Source organism: Protopterus annectens, chromosome 2.part1 (genome assembly GCF_019279795.1).
Source record: "Protopterus annectens isolate FY-2018-M chromosome 2.part1, PAN1.0, whole genome shotgun sequence".
Classification (NCBI taxonomy): domain Eukaryota; kingdom Metazoa; phylum Chordata; order Ceratodontiformes; family Protopteridae; genus Protopterus; species Protopterus annectens.
This window is the reverse complement of record NC_056729.1, coordinates 1,452,578,692-1,452,596,763: the sequence shown is the minus strand read 5'-3', so window position 1 is coordinate 1,452,596,763 and position 18,072 is coordinate 1,452,578,692. Positions and strand designations below refer to the sequence as shown.

General features: G+C 41.8%; 1 protein-coding gene across 3 annotated transcripts in view; it reads right to left on the bottom strand.

Annotated features, from left to right (window-relative positions):
• The window catches only part of PDS5A (PDS5 cohesin associated factor A), a 4,482,835-nt gene that overhangs the window by 3,544,073 nt on the left and 920,690 nt on the right, over window positions 1–18,072 (bottom strand). For all 3 annotated transcript variants that reach the window (XM_044062931.1, XM_044062930.1, XM_044062932.1), the window contains exon 13: window positions 16,140–16,253. In XM_044062931.1, the coding sequence (XP_043918866.1) occupies window positions 16,140–16,253 (114 nt within the window). The remainder of the gene's footprint in view (window positions 1–16,139; window positions 16,254–18,072) is intronic.

Genomic DNA, 18,072 nt, shown 5'->3' with positions numbered 1-18,072 from the left:
CAATACTGACAACACCTTGTGAGCTCCAACCCAGTGGTGCGAGACTTGGGAATACGAGTTGATAGCAATCTGAACTTTAATCAAGTTTCCAAAGTGGTAAGAAAAGCCTTCTACATAGTGCACCTTATAATCAAGGGCATAGCAGTCTGGTCAAGGGATGTTATAACTCTACTGTACTCTACCCTCATCAGGCCACTAACAGAGTATAATGCACCCTTTTGCATGTACCTCAACAGACACCTGCAGCAGTTGGAGAAATCTCAAAGGTTTCTCACTAGAAAATACAGGGACTCCAAACCATGACCTACGTTGACAGGCTGAAAGCCCTTGTCACTTCACTCTGTATCTTGTAGGCTGCTGAGAAGCGACTTGTACCTGGCCTATAGGGCAATCTCCAGCCCTTCCCTAATGGCAACAGCACAAGAGTCACTCGCTGTAGGTATCTCAACCTAGCTTGTGATATTAACTCAACATGCTAGAGAGACAATCGTCTCTCTCAGGGACTGCCACTTCTCTGGAATAGACTTCCTATTCACATAAAACAGAGCTCCTCACTGACCCTATTCAAATACAACCTAGACAATTGGATGGGAGACAGCAAATTCACCCCTGCAGAGGCACCCATGTCCCTCAATGACAGAGGTAGCATAGCTGGTGTTGATCACAGACCCACTCTGTTCATAAATTCATTTTGCGAACTACCCAAAAAGAACAAATGGGGATACTTCGGATTAACATTGCTATGTTTATAAAGGCTTTAGGGCCACTAACAGAGTTACCTCCTATGAACCTATGAATTAACACCTACTACATATCCTTATGAAAAAAGTGCCTAGAGGGAGTCAAAACTGAATCATCCAGGCTGTCAAATGAACTTTTTTCTTTGAACTGGGGTGTACCAGTCACCCCTGAGACTGTGCGAACAGATGTAGAATGTGAGGAAGTTTGAGCTAATCATCCATGGCTAATACTATTAAAAGGGAGAAATAAGATTGCTAGGGCCATTAGGGTGTCACCACAACGATCTTTGGTATCTCTCTCTGAACTTTGAGAAGTACCTTCTGAAGCAGAGGAAAGGGTGGAAAAGCATAAAGGAACATTCACATCCAAGGGAAAAAGAATGCATCTGTACTCCATAAGCAAGGCCACAAGGATGTCTGGAACACAAATTTCTCTAGTTGTCTGAGAAAGGATGAACAGATCCACTTGAGGCATTTCCGCATCTAGACTAGATCGTTTAATTCCACTGGCTTGAGCTTTCACTCACGCAGGTTGACCCAGGATCTGCTTAGTATCTCTGCCACAACATTCTGTTCTTATAGAATGCAAGAAGCTTTGACAGTCAGAGAATACTGAGAAGCCAGCTACCAGGCTTAGAAGATAAGACCTCATACCTCCCAGTTTGAGATTCCACATCACTGTGGTGTTGTCTGTTATCACTTAGAGGTCCTAGAGTCTACAGGTGATGAAAATCTTAAAGGTGTGAATCACTACAAACATCTCCTTGATACTGATGTGCTCCCAAGCAGCTTGCACTTGCTTCTCCATAGACACAACTCCTGTCTGACCAGACTGCACCAGAATCAGAGGGAAGAACAGAAGTCCTGGATTAACAGACAACTGTTCTATCCATGACTAACTTTTATCAAACGAAAAGATTCCAAGGAATGAAGGTGCCTAGTCCAACAGTTTCAGACACATTACTAAATTTTTCTTATATCAAGAAGACACAGTGGTATCACAAGAATCATGGATGCCATCAGTCATAAAATTTTAAAGAATTCTTGAGCTGGAGAGAAATTCCTCTTGGAGAATTCCAGAAACACTGTTTGGCAGAATGAATCTTGTTCTAGGGCAAAAAAAGCCATACATGTGTTTGTGTCAATAAGACACCTTAGAAAGAAAAATCTTTGTGACAGGTTCAGAATTGACTTCAGGAGTTTCAACTTGAACACTAGAAGAGAAAGGCCAAAACTTTCTCTAACAATTCCAAACACTAATGCAGACTCTATACAGATCAGCAAGTGGTGCAGCTGTAGCATTGTCACCTCACAACAAGAGGTTCTCAAGATCAATTCTCGGCTGGAGTGCCTTCTCTGTGGAGTCTGCATGTTCTCCCTGCATTCGTGTGGGTTTCCTCCAAGAGCACTGGTTTCCTCCCACGTTACAAAGACATGTTATCTGGAGGGTTTCACCTCAGGCCTCCTCTAAAAATTGGCTTAGTTTCAAGTCCGACTTTACTGGTAAACAAATGCAAAATAAAATAAATAAAATAAGTTGTACAAGTATAGAAAAATATGTCTGCCCATAGTCTAACATTGGGCCACTACGGGGGCAAAACATTCTGTTAACACCTGGAACAATGGATAACCCAAATGGCAATACAGAAAACAAAGTTTGACCCAGAGACAACAGCTCTCAGACACCTACAGAAACAAAGAGCAATAGGGATATGATAAGCATCCTTTAAGTCCAGGGTAGCCTTGAAACAGTTGTTCAGAATAACAAGAAGCACTGTCTGCAGGGTGAGTATTTTGAACTTGGAAATCTTGCTAAAGGTATTCAGAAGAAGCAGGTCCAACTCTGGTCTCAATGCATTTTGTTTTTTGGCAATCATAAAAATTTGGGAATAAAACCTCCTCATTCTCTCAGAAGACGACGCTGGTTCTATGACCTTCACCCATAGTCCAGCCTATGCTTGAGAAGAGGAGGGAAAAACAAGGACTGATCTGGTGGATGAGGAGGATCTCCAGAGAATGGAGGAAGACAATCTTTACACTACCAATCAGTAACCCTTGCCCACAATGTTCAGGACCTACTAATCGTAACCCGCTGATGCCCACATCACCTTGTTGAGAGACAACTTGAGACGTGCAGCACCTGACAGGAGATTTGAAAACGATAGGTGTCTTGTCACAGCAGTCACAATTTGGGAGGGGAGTTATCCTTTTTGGGAGAGGGACTCCTCTTGTTGGACTTGTAACGGTCATCCTGCTGCTGCATTTTTTATCACTTAGGTTTTTGTTAGGCTGGAAAGTACAGTTGAGTACACTTACCATAAATGTAGACGTGAGTGTATTCACTGTTGCAGTCATTACATTTGGGTAATCTGCTGGCAGGTTGTCCTCAGTCGGCCTGAATATCAAAGTGTTGGGTCATGCGTCGGTTGCTGTCTCCTCTTCCATGACGTCAGGTCATCAGGGGTATAAAACATGCAGCCAATGCCATTTTCTTCAGTTTTTCTTGCCCCAGATGTCAAGTGTCCCCCAAATGGGGAGCAAAGATACATATATACACATAAATATAAATATATAAATAAACTGCAAAATATATGTAAATGCAATTGTAACATAAAATTTACCTTCATCAAAAAGCAAATACACCACAAAGGCTTTAGAATATAGTGAAGGAAAGAGAAGTTCTAGAAAAAAAAGGGGGATGGCGGGTGGGTAATCCGGACTGCAACAGTGAATACACTCGAACATCTACATTTATGTTAAAGTGTACACAACTGCACTATGTTCTTCGTGTTCACTGTTGCAGTCATTACATTTTGGTAGAATCCCAAAGCTATGGATGGGAGGTTGGAACAAAATACCATTAGGAGCGGCTATAAGGCCCTGCAGAACTGCAGTGGCAAAGCCTGCCCTGGACTTGGAGAAGAGAGGCAAATGATAATGCTTTGTAAATGTATGAACAGAGCTCTAAGGAGCAGCTTCTAGAATGTCTTTGGTTGGTACTCCTCTGAGAAAAGCTGCTGAGGTAGATGCAGCCCTGGTGGAATGTGACCGGATTCCCTTGGGTACTGGTTTACCATGATACAAGTAGCAGAAACAAATGCAATGACTTATCCACTTTGAAATAGTCTGCTTTGAAATGGCCTTCCCCTCTGATCCTGCAGCAAATGCCACCAGTAGTTGCTCAGACTTTCTTTGAGATTTGGTCCTGTTTAAGTAGAATCTTAGTTGTCTGTGTACGTCCAAGGAATACAGAATCCACTCCCCCTTGTTCTGCGGATTTGGGAAAAAAGTTGGCAAGTGAATAGTTTAGTTAAGAGCCACACTGGATACCACCTTCTTAGGCATAAAGGAAGGATTGGTCCTGAGGGACACCCTGCCTGGGTAAAATGCAATGAAAGGCTCCACAGCCATGAGGGCCTGTAGTTCTGAAACCCTTCTTGCTGAAGTGATTGCCAGAATGAAAGCTGTTTTCCAAGATAAAAACTTTATATCTGCAGTAGCTGCTGGTTCAAAAGGAGGCAGGGTGAGCTTTTCCAGCACAAAATTGAGGTCCCATGCAGGAGTTGGTGATCTTCTGGGAGGCCTTAAATTTTTGGCCCCTCTAAGATACGGTTTTAGCAGAGGATGAGAAAAGATGGGAGGCTCTGTGCTGTAATGAGCCGAGATGGCAGAGGCATGGATTTTTATTGATGAAAAAGATAGGCCCTTGTCAAGCATCTTAGTCAAGTATTGTAAAATCTGAAGAATATTTGGCTTTGCTGTTGTCCATCCATTATGCTTGGTTCCAAGCACAGAATCTCTTCCATTTATCAGCATAAGATTTTCTAGTACTAGGCCTTCTGGCTTCTAAAATGAGATCCATCACAGATTTACTGAGAGGTGGTGTTTGAATAATTACACGATCAGCCACGCTGCCAGGTTCAGAGTTTGGAGCTGATTGTGCAGAATTTGATTACTCTGCTGAGACAGTAGATGAGGTATTTGAGGCAAGTACCACGGAAGGAATTGAGACATATTCCTTAGAACTGGGTACCAGTGCTGGCGAGGCCAGTCCGGGGAAATTAGGATCATTTTTGGTTTTTCCTGTCTGACCTTTAGTAAGACCTTGGGAAGAAGAGGCAGAGGAGGAAAGGCGTAGACTGATAGGTTTTTCCAACTGAAGGATGGGGCATCTACTTTCCATGCTTGTCTGTGATAAGTCCTTGTGCAGAATTTGTCCAGTTGATAGTTTTGGGGAGAGGCAATTAGATCTATGCCTGGACTCACCCATTTCTCTGTTATCATGCTGAAGACTTGTGGATCCAGTTTCTACTCGTGAGGGTCAATAACATTTCTGCTTAGGTCATCTGCCAGAGTATTTTGTTTTCCTGGCAGGAATTGAGCTTGAAGATGTACTTGGTAAGTCAAGGCTGCATCCCACAATGCCATGGCTAGTCTGCAAAGGGGGTAGGAATGTGTACCACCCTGGTTGTTTATGTACCACATAACTGTGGTGCTGTCGGTCTTAATCAGTAGTTGTCCTGGATGAAGTAAGTCCTTGAAGGCTGACAGGGCATTCTCAACAGCTAACATCTCTTTCTGGTTGATAAGCAGATGCATTTGTTTTAGGCTCCATATGCTCTGAATGCATCTCCCTGCCAGGTGGGCCCCCCCCAGCATAGTCTGATGCATCTGTAGTTAGGGTTTGGGTGGCAGGGGGTAGAGTGAAAGACCGTCCCATGTTCTGGTGACATGTCTCTGCCCACGAAAGAAACTCTTGTTGTAGGCAGAGAATGAGAGGAATCATCGTTTTCAGACTGTGACAATGTTGACTCCATAACCTTTTTAGATACCACTGCAGTTTCCTCATATGCAGTCTTGCATATGGAATTAGTAGAATGCAGGATGCCATGAACCCCAAAGCCTGTAGAATTTGTCTTGCAGATAACTGGGTTTATGTTGCAATCTGTTTTAAGTAAATAGTCAGTTGCCTTTGTTTGTCTGGCATAAGGTAAGCCATCTGGGCAGTTGTATTCGAGCTTGCATCCAGGAATGTAATCTTTTGAAAGGAAACCAGTTGTGATTTCTTTTCGTTTATTGTGTACCCTAGGCATGTTAGAAGCCTTTTTACAAACGCCAGATGTTGAAGAAGAATGTCCTTGTTTTCTGCTTGAATGAGACAGTCAGCCAAGTAAAGAGATTTGTATGCTTCTTTGCCTGCAAAATGCAATCACTGGTGCCAGGCACTTTGTACAGACCCTGGGCGCAGTAGATAAGCCAAAAGGTAGTGCCGAGAATTGGTAATGCATAAAACCTGCCTTGAAGCGGAGGTATCTTCTGCACGATTCCCTTATTGGGATATGCAGGTATGTCTCAAGTCTAGAGTCACTAACCAAGCGTTCTTGCCCAGCATGGGCAGAAGCTGCTGTAAAGTCAGCATTTTGAATTTTGGAATGTCAAAGAATGTGTTCAAAATCGATAAATTCAGTATTGGACGCCAGGCATTGTCTTTTCTGGGTACCAGGAACAGTCGAATAAAAACCTTGTCCTTTTTCCTGTTCTGGTACTGGATGAATGGCCCCCATATCCATGAGGGACATAACTTGTTTCTGAGCCTCTGCCCATTGATTTTGTGGCAGGCCTGGCCAACCGTTTGGGACTGGCAAGGTATGGAAATGAAATCTGTACCCCCGGGATACTATATTTAATACTCACTTGTCCTGCCAATTTTGAGCATGAAGTGCTAATTTCCCCCCCAAGGGGGCTGCCAAAAGATAAGTGCTTGGTGATGGTAGAGGGAAGTTTTGAGACTGCTTACTGTAGGGCTGTGCTTTGTTTCCTCCAGATTTGGAGGTAGAGGCACCCCATTGCTTTTGACCTGTGAGAACCCTGTGATTGGTATCTAGAGCCTTTTGAGCACCTGGATTTGCCTTGTGAGGCTCTGTTGGACACAGGAAAGGACCAGTTTTTAGTAGGACAGTGTCTACTAAATCTGGGTGGCTGCACTTGTAAGAAAATTTTACAGTTTGCATAGATTTAGCGGTCTTCCATTTTCTTTAAAACCTCTTCTGCCTTATTACCAAGCAAAGTATCATGCTGTAAAGGTGTAGCCAACAATTTAGCTTTAACATGATCAGGCAGATTTTGCTCCTTGAGCCAGGCATGCCTTCTAATCACAGATCCAGTAACTGCAGCCCTGCAAGAGGCCTCCAAGGAATCAAAACCACATTGCAAAGTATGCTTTCCAAACTGTTCTGCTGCATGCAATAATTTCTGTAATTCTTTATTTTCCACACATTCAGAAATCATCATCATTTTCTGTTTCAATAATCCCATAACATGCTGTTGATATTTAAGCATATGAAACTGGCAGTTTAGGGCCCTAATTGCCAAGGTTGCAGACGTATAAACCTTCTTTCCCCATCTATCCAGCGCCCTGGAATCTCTATCAGAGGGGGTAGGATTCTTGGCTGTAGAGGCCTTTACACCTTTCGGACCCTGTGAGATAGTTTCAGGATCAGTAGCAGGATTTTTGAATAAAAATTTGTGGGAGTCAGGAACCCTGTAATATCTGTCTGGCTTACTAGGAGCAGGAGGTAGGGAATCAGGAGCCATGCTTGATTCCGAAAACACATCAACAATGTCTAATACAGGAGGTATAGCCAAAGGCCTATGCTGAGGAAGAAGGAAATCCCTAAGCCTCTTTTTTGATTACGAGAAATCCTGACTCTCCCAATGAAAATGTTCCCTTAAAGTATGCAAGGTTTGTCCAAAGAGATGCAGATGGGATGGATTCTTCTTCATCTGAATCCTCATAGGGTGGTATCGAAAATTCCTGATCAGAAGAGAAATCAGAAGAAATAGAAACCGGGAGGGGGGGGGGGGGGCTGATCAAGGTAATTAAGTCCTCAGCCATTTTGATCATCTGTTTTTAAGGCATAGGGGCCTGAGCACGTGGCTCATGCATCGTTTTTTTAGTCTTAGAAGTTTTTTTTGCCTTTGTTTTTGAAGCTGGCGTCGGTTTTATATAGAAATGGTGAGGCCTGAAAACACCATCAGAAGCCAATGCCTGCTCAGCGGCTCCGGAACCATCCGAGGGAGAGACATCCACGGGTGCAATACTTTGAGAATCTCGCAGCATACCGTATTCCACATTGGGTCTTGGTAGAGGCCTGGGGCTCAAAAGCAGTGGGTATCAGGGGCTGTGAAAGCACCTCACTGAGTACCGGCGAACCGGCGACTGGCTTAGGAGAAGCTTTGTCGTCGGATTTGGACCTCGACGGTCTGTCTCTGTCCTTTACTTTGCGTTTTTTGTGAACTCCGGTAGTCAGATTGCTATCTGACGAAACTTCAGGGTAATTAAATCTGTTTCCAAAATATTTTGAAGCAAAGACATACAGACACTTAATAGTGCGTTGGTTAAATCTAGCACAAAACCGACAGCAAGGCACGTTATGATCTGGGCCTAGGCAAGGAATACAGTGCAAATGAAAATCCTTATGAGGTAGTTGCTTCCCACAAGTAATGCAATTATTAACTTTTACTGACATTGGTAAGGAGCAAGAAAAAGTTTCCCTAACGGGGTACTTAGCTTTAATTGAAGACTTTGGTTCTGAAACTCGAATGCAAAAATTTCAGGAGTCGGCCGACCGGTACTTGCGAACTGCTTCGGCTTCGGGTACCGCGCGGCAAGAAAGACTGCAGAAAATGGCGTTGGTTGCATGCTTTATACCCGACGACCTGACGTCATGGAAGAGGAGACAGCAACCGACCCAGGACCCAAGACTTTGATATTCAGGTCGACTGAAGGCAACCTGCCAGCAGATTACCCAAATGTAATGACTGCAACAGTGAAACACGAAGAACATCTTCCGTTTAAGAAGCCACTGAAAATTATCCTGTTTGAAGGAGGAAAAACTTGGGAATATAAAACAGTTCTGACACACCTGCACCAATTTACCTTTGTCATTCCAGTTTTTAAGATCTGACTAGCTGCAGAACCAAAGACACAATCAGACTCAATGAGAGCATTGAAAATGCCTTTTTTTTTTTTTTTTTTTTAAACTCATCAGGAAAACTTTGACTGTGAAACCAAAGCAACCTCATCACCACTTACAAAGATGGATTTCTAGGAATAGTGTCAGCCCCTTCTTGGATACTCTAACAGATGTTTTGCCACCCAAGAAACGGTGGAAACCATATAAAACTTTTGCTCAACAGGCAACAATACAACAAACTCTTCTAAACTATATATGTATCTCAACACAAACTTCCACATAAAACACTGATTGTTAAATATTGCAGAAACTACAAAGCTGGACTGTCCATGCTTCTTTCCTGAGATTCTATATACTTGCCTAGTTTATCTTGAGGGACTGGATTTCCAGTAGACAAGACATTTTATTAGAAATGGTAGCTGGAGGGACAGAAGCAGGGACTGCAGATAATGGGACTAAAGAATTAGCAAGGTGGAGGAAACATTCAATTTTCTAAATACTTTTTTTTACGGAGGGCCTCAGTAAGCAAAGGAAAACAAGCGTTCTTAAAAACATCCTAAAATTCCAATATCACTGCAGGGATGGGTTCAAGAAGTGGTTCCTCATCCTTCAAAAGATCACATTCATCCCAGAGTCTAGTCAGCATTTGGGGGAAAAAAACCCATTAATTTTGGTTTTTGTATCAGTTTGTCATCAGAGGAAACAGACTGATCTGACTCGGATAGATCAGAACCCTCAGACACCTGATCCCATTCAAAATTAGATCGATACCAAAAAGACCAGGGGTTGAAGCACTGGTGTTATTATTAACCTAGGTATGCACCTTGCAGTCGACTGCCAGAACAATGGCTCTAGCCATTGCCACCATCTCCAGACGGAAACCTTAAAGTCTCTTCTTAGCCTACACTACATTAGTGGAACTACCTGGGTGACTGGACTTGCAAACATTGGCAATGGATTCTGCACCCCTCACTTCCCTACACTTAAAGAATTTGGTTCTCCTGTACCTGAACCAGAAAATGGTAAAGAACCAGAGAATGCGTCTGACCCTCGTGTCATACACAGTTCTGTACCAACACCACTAGGAGACCTAGAAGTAAAAGATGAGTGGTCTGACTGCTCTTGGCTAAGGTTAATGCGAGAGATACAAGCCATAAAGGTGAGACTTTTTTTGTTTCATTTTTATGTTTTTTAAAGTGCAGATGAGGTAGGTGATTGGGTGGGGTAACAGTTTTACAGTCCATCTAGACAGAGGGCAAAAACTAGCCAGGTCAGTACAAACTACTGGTAAAACAGTACTCCCAGATTACAAAGGGATAACATCTTTATATCCTTCCTTAAATACCAATGTAAAGATTGAATAGAGAAAAACAGAATACTGTACTGAAGCAAAAAGGCATTAAATCAGTAGATGCACACTAAGCACCAATGCATATCATCAAAACCTATAACAAAAAACAATAATTAGTTAATTTCAGTCCCACATGTACAAAAAGTATAAGGAACTAAGTTTAATCTTAAGAAGCAAAATTCCTGTAAAACAAAATGGTACCAAACCATGATTTAAACAAAAAAGTCACCAAATTACTTCATTCACCCATTTATACAAAAATATGAAGAAAACTGTGAAAATTAAAAGTTATGGTCTTACCATAACTAGGCATCTGTGTTGTCTATTTTCATTCTTCCTTAACATACAGGTTCAAATGAGATCCTCAGATCCAACTCAGCTGCTTATTTCAGACTTCGGATCTGACTCTCAAGCTCCTTCCAGTACCCACAATGCACTGCTATATCCCAAAAGCCTCAGATCAAGTTTGCTACCTAACCCCCATTGTACAAACAGAGGCAGGAGATGAAGAAAGAAGGACAGGGCTAAACCTCAACTATAGGTTCCAGTGCAGTCCACTAGGTCTTGCCATGAGCTTTGGATGGGGGAAGGATGGGAGGAAAGTTGAGGAAGAATGCAAATGGACAACACAGATGCCTAGTTATGGTAAGAAAATGACTTAAATCTGATGTGGCCCTTTTCATTCTTCCTCAACGTACAGGAGAGTCCCCATCTATTTTGTGCTTGAGTGGCCCTCATAGAAGGGAATTCCAAAGCACTGCTGAACCAAAGGAGGCTCTACCACTAGAAATAATACCCAATTACAAATGAGAAACAAAAGTAGGAGCACTGGGCCATGTAGCTGCAGCACAAATGTCATCAATACATGTTCTGGACCAAAAAACAGATGATGTGCTCATGGATCTGGTTTAATGAGCTTTGGGAGCCTTTAGTAATGTGTTTTTGAGAGTAAATCCAGGAAATACAATTTGTTATCCATTTAGCTAGAGTGACTTTGGATACTGAATAACCCAGTCTTTTTGGGGAAAACAAAAAAGAAGTTGGTCTGATTTTTAGAATTTTGTCCTATGAAGATAAAAACAACTGTCTGCACACATCAAGGTGGTGTACCATGTATTTTCCTTTGTTGTTAAAATTTGGAAAGAAGACTGGTAAAAGAATGGATTGGTTAATATTACTTTCAGAAGTACTTTAGGTAAAAAGGAAGGGTTAGTCTGCACAGAGACCCTGTTCTTATGAAAAATAATGTACGGATATTTAGAAGAGAGCCTGGAGTTCAGATATTCTCTTTGAAAAAGTGATGGCTACCAAAAAAAATTGTTTTGCATGATAGAAACTTCAAATCGGATTTAGCTGAAGGCTCAAAGAGTTTCGGTCTTAGGCCTTGTTACACAACTCTCTGGTCCCAAGATGGAGAGGGGGATCTTTAACTGGAAGCTTAAAAAAATTCCTTTCATGAAAGCATTGCAAAGTTTAAAATAAGCCAGAGAAACATGAGTGTTACTCATACAAAAATGAGAAATAGCTGCCAGCTGGAGTTCAACTGTAGAAAAACTCGCTCTTTCCTCAAACATTGTCAAGAATTGTAGAATCATAGAAACTGGGGCAGAAAAGGGATCAATGTTTTTATTCAAAGCCAAAAGAGAGAATCTTTTCCATTTACTTTTGTATACTTTTCTGTTGATTCTTTGAGAAAGCAAAATAATAATGTATATGGGGAAGAAAGGTTGGGTTGTCTAACTACTACTCGAAGTAGAGAAACCAGGTGGTTAGTTTTAGAGCTCGAATGTTGGGATGTTGGATCCTTGATGGGTGACAGGAGATCCAAAGTTGGCTCCACTATCCATGGAGGATAATGAAGATGAAACCATAGGAAGGTGAACAATACTTGTACAGGCCAGAAAGGGACAGAGAGACTCACCAAGCTCTTCAGTCTCCTTGCTTTCTGTAATAATTTGGGAATAAGGTGAAGAGGGTAGTGTAAGCATACGAGAGACCCAGAAGCCAAGCATGTATCAGAGCATCTCTCATTGACTCTCCCTGAGTGGGGATCACAGCAAAATACCTGCTGCATTTGTTGAGGAGAGTAACAAGTAGGTCACAGCAAGGTCAGCCCCAATGCCAGAAGATCATCTCTGACACAGTGAGAGACCACTCATGGGACATCAAAATGGATCTGCTTAGATTGCCCGCTAACACACTTGTTTTCCCCAGAATATGCTTTACAATTAGAAAATGGTCTGAAGAGCTTACCCATTCCCATACTCTCATGGCATCTCTGCAAAGGTGGTAAGATAAAGTTCCTCCTTGTTTGCTGATGTATCAGACTACAGACATGTTGTTGGACTGAACTGCAATCATCCCGAAAGGAAGAGCATCTTGGAAGGCCTGCAGCGCTAATAGGACTGCTCTCATCTCCAGGACACTGATATGTAAGTTCGTATCTTGGGGAACTACTTGCCTTGGACCGTTCTTCCCAAGCGCCATGGTCACTGTGGCCATAGCAGTTAGAAATACAAACGGCCTGCCTACAATGTAGATCGGACAGCAACCACCAACTGATGTGTCTTCTGTAAAATGGGGTGAACCTGACTGAATAAGATAGGGGTTGGTATAGAATGGACCATTGTGCAGCTAGTATCAATTGTAGAACCCACATAAAAAAGCATGCCAAAGTAACACAATGGCCACTGCCATGGAACCTAATGCTTGCACTGCTGACCTTGCTGGGGAGCCAAGTGAATAAGGAAGAATTGAACTTGAGTCTTTATCGTTGAGATATGATACTGAGGTAAGGATACTACCTGTTTCATAGTCTCTAGAAAAATGCTGACAAACTACATGCTCTGCACTGGGTTTAAATTCAACTCAGCATGATTTTTGGTTATGCCCAAAGAGTTGTAAATCTGGAGCAAATAGTGTCTGGCATGTAGAAGTAGATGCTTGGAGGAGGTGATAAGAAGTCAACTGTCTAGCCATGGAAACACCTAGAATTCTTAAGAGTCTCAAGCGAGCTGCCACCACTGCCATGCACTTGGTAAACACAGAGGGGGCTGTGGCGAGTGCAAACGGCAGGGCTCTGAATTGGCAATGACTGGCTCCCAGCCAAAATCGAAGATGTCTTCTGGATTGCCTGTCTACTTTGATATGATAGTATGCATCCTGAAGATCTATACAGCGCCTCCAATTTTCCTTGCAAGGACATGGCAGAATGGACTGGAATGTGACCATTTGGAACTTTGCTTTCTTTACAAACTGATTTAAATTGCTTAGATCCAAAATAGGTCTCAGATCCCCTGTTTTCTTTAGCACTAAAAAGAAGCATGAATAAGTGCTGAATTTTATCTGGTCTTGAGGGACCTTCTAATGACTTTTGTTTAGCAGCTTCAGGATCTCTTGTGCTGCTGCCTTCCTCTAACTGGGTGGAATGTCGGGAAGTTTCTTCCTTTAGAGAGGAGGAAGAATGGAAAATGGTATGTACTCTGCAGTGTAAATTTAAGCTAGATGATTGTCACTGTATGAAGTGACACCCTGACCCTATGTGCAAAAATGGGAAAAAGGGGTTATGGATGGAATAACCCCTGGATGTTATGCTTAGCATCCAAGTATCTGGTGTTATGTTTGCCCAGGCGTCTGGGTGCAAAGACTATCGACCCCCGACTGCCTCCAAAGGTGAACAGTCTGGCAGCGCTTCAGGAATGCTGGAAAGACCTGTCTCAGAAAATCTCAAAAGCCCTGACTTTGGGGACCTCCTCTGCCCCTAGAGTGAGATCTGCCATGGAAATCTCCTCCTCTGTCTGTGGAGAAACTGTCACCACATGGATCTTGGAAAGGACTCTGAAATGTGCGAACTACATTTTCTTGCCACTGCTCTGAATCCTGGAAAAGGTTTGTTGAGGCATAGAAAACTTGATTCCTATGGCAGACAGTCTTTTCTCTTGCTCACTGAGTCAGCTTCTCCTTAACTGATGGTCCAAACAGGAACGTGCTAACAAAGGGGGCATTAATAGAAGACGTCATAAAAGGTTCCACAAAGTCACAAAGCTGCATCCAAGCATGTCTCCTTATGGCAAGGCCAGAACCGGCAGCTTGTGAGGTGCTTTCAGTTGTGTGAGTGATCAACCTCATCACAGCACTGGTTATGGACGAAAGAGTGGCCAGTTGAGAGGATGTTGTTTTGAAGTCCACAGCAGACATGGACTCACAGATTATTTGAAAGTTACTTGGTCAAATCTCTCTGAAGCTGAGTGAAATTTGCCAGACTATGTCTTTTTCATTAACAACTCTATCACTCAGTCAGTGGACAGAAATAAATGCCTCAAAATTCACTCAGGAGCAGCACAGACACTGTCAAACCCTAGGCACCTACAGATTATACAAGGGTTTGAGACAATAAAGAAAACAGTGAAAATCTTACTTCAGGAACAGGTGACTGCACAGATACTTCAATGTGTATAGTGGGCATAAAATTGGTTCTTCGTTCAATACCTAAAAATAATTAGACTCTGATAAATGCAACACAGGAATTGTGACAAGACAGAATAAGACTCAGGAAAGACATGGACATGATGGCTAGAGTGTTGCTTAATATAGGTAGATGGATGCATATGCTGAGATTTTCCTCTAGCAGAAAATAAATTATTCCAATTGTTTGGCACAAACAATAAGTTTTCTTTAAAGCTGTTATGTGCCAAAATAAATAATTTCAGAGACATGAACCTAAAAAACAAAAAACAAACAAAAAAAAAACAAAATCAGGCAACCAGCTTGCTTCAGGGATCCTGGCAGTTGGTGCAGAGGGTTAAGGTTGTGAGCTGTAGTTCCCGTGTTACAGGGTATGAGCTCTTCAACCCTCATTTGCTACTGTGCAACCTTTAGCAAACGACTTAACCAACACTGCTCCCAGGTTGCCTCTGAAAAGGGATTTTGTGTCCAGTGGCCTGCCTGGTTAATTAATGGGTATTATTACTTTTATCCTGATGGCAGTACATGCATTTTACCTGTCAGTCTATTTTAGTTATTTTTGATAATATGCTTGTGACTTCTGTACTCTTGCTACCATTATTTTGACCCCTCCCCAATCCTATCCAAAAATCTACACACAGCAGCAGTGTGATCAGCACCATTACAATTTCATTGTATAAAAATCTAACTCAATGATACTGAAAGACAGAGTTCAATCAAAATTCACAAGAGGAATACTAACAGTACCAATCACACTGCACAGACTGGTGGACCAGGTCATGACAATACAATGACACTGCCTTGTCAAAGAAAACAGTAAAAACTGCTTAAGGGGATTACTGGGATTATGGCCCCCACCTAACTTTTTCCATACTCTAACAAAGTTAAATAAATCCTTTAAACCTAACCGTGTACAAGAATATAAGATCTTGCATCCAGAAGGAAGACAGCTTCTTCAGCAAACTGAAGACAAAACCTCACCTTGCTCATTCAGCATCCAATACCTGCTTCATACTTACTCAAAGGCCACAGAGTGGGCAAAGCCCGTCCTAATAATCAGTGGGACATAAGGCAAAAAATAAATATTGAATAGCACGCCAGTCCACCACAGAATGCATACAAGTTTATACCTAAAATTGCCAGCATATCTTCAGCTGCAGTGGGAAATGGGGAAAACTGGCGAAAATCCACAACACAAATAAGGATATTCTAACTCAACAAACAATGCATCCCCCTAACATGAAATAAACCACTGAGATAACAAAGAGGCAAACTTACTGGGAAAAGGTGCCTATGGCCAAGAAGCAAATAAATAAAATTTCAACAGAATAAAAATCATACTATATGGGTCATGTCAGGCAAATGGCAAACTGGCATGCAATCCACTATTAGTTTTCTTTGCACATCCTGCAGTCATTATCTATTCCCAGCTCTTGGGAAGTGGCTCACTGTAGGAAACAAAAAGTGATTAAAAAAAAACAAACATTGTTAGAAATGAACACAATGTTTTAAATGGTTAATCGTCGTGAAATATTTATAACAATGGAGCATGTTCAACTAGTCTGCCATTTTCAGCAAAAATCAATGTCTGAAACTGTAAAGTCTCACTTGACTGCATTAGGATCCATGTTTGCATAAAGGTAGTAAAGACATTTCATTCGTTCTTCAGTTTCGAGGCTGTGGGGAACGAGATACTGGGCAAATATTCTTTCAACAAGCAACCTACAAGACAGAAAAAAAAATGAGTTACTCATCTGTAGGCAAAACTATGAAAACTATACTGTATCACTTCTAGAACAAATTCCCCACATTTTAAACTGAGCCTAAGTTCATGGCATGCAAATACTACTTGACAATAACTGGACCCGAAGTTAGACTGTTTTCTTAAGATTATATATATATATATATATATATATATATATATATATATATATATATATATATATATATATATACACATATACACACACATACACACACGTCTGTGTATGTTTATATATGTGTATGGGTTTTTGAGTGTGTGTGCATGTATATTTCATTTATATATGGCATGTCTTAGAAAGGTTACTTTAGTCTGTTAAATAACATGAAAATTAGACAATTTCATGAGTTATATCTTACCTACAATCCACCAAAAGAATTGGAAAACAAAGTTAAACAGGTGTCTTCTTACTTTATCAGTTGATTAATTTATAAGAGGTACTCCTAGATGAGCACTGTGACAAGAGTTCAGCCTCTGTGCCAGTCATGAATCAGAACTTCTCTCAGACATTACGGAGTTTGGGACATGCACACACTATGATAACACAAGCCGCCAGTTCCAATGTTCAGTACATAAAACATGCTTGCGCGCGCGCACACACCCACACACACACACCCACACACACACACACACACACACACACACACACACACACACACATCCACACCTGAGCCTGGCAATTTCCACAAAAACTATCATTAAGCATCATTATTCATAACAGGAGAGGTCCTAAGTTGGGGGATTTCTTCTCCAGGAAACAGAATTTGACTCCAACCTCCCATTCACCTGCTAACTACCACCACAGAATGCCCAGTTCACCTACTCATTTACCATAGACAACAGTCCAACTGCCCATTTGATCCTCTTGGGTAACACCTGAACGAACTAGAAGCAGAAGCCATCATCCAGATGTCAGTGAAGAAATGGGTTCCCCATCTAATCTCTTCCCACAGTAATCTCTGTGTTCTACAAATGTTACATGCAACGGGTGAATGTATGTTACCATACCCAACAACTCTCTGCAGTGCACTACCGCAACACAGGCCAACAACTGTGGCTGCTACATTTGCATTCTTGCAGGCATCTCCAAGGCAGTATACTGAGCTTCTACTTCTTCCCCCAAGAAAGATGATTTGAAATAGACCGCTCACTCCCATTATTCCCTGCCCAGTCCTTCCAGAACCTGTGCTGTCATTTGAACACTTGCCATATGAGATGAAGTCAGAATGTCATTCCTTTACAAAACAGGAAAGAGGCATATAGCATTTTTAAACTGGACATCGCAGTGATAGCTTTGTCGCCTCACAGCAAGAGGTTCTCCAGTTCAATTTTTGGCTGGGGTGCCTTCTGTGCAGAATCTGCATGTCCTCCCTGCATTCGTGTGGTTTTCCTCTGGGTGCTCCGGTTTCCTCCCACGTTTAAAAGACATGCGTCTGAAGTGTTTCTCCCAGAGCCTCCACTGAAAATTGGCTTTGTTCCAAGTCGAACTCTCCTGGTTAAGAAATGTTAAATAATAAATAAATACATAAATAAACAAAACTTGAGGACAAGCATGCACTCAGGCTTAATCAAACCATGGAGCTGCATGCCTACTATGTAAGCACTTTTATGATGCCACAGCTTGTCAGTCCACCTCTTTGCCTTCCTGCAATTCAAGAAATAAAACAGATTTGACATTACAATACTAAACATGTTTTCTAAGAATATATTACATACTTAGCTGACTTACAAGAAGCTAACAGCAGCTGATCTCAAGTGACCACTCATCTAAGGGAGTTG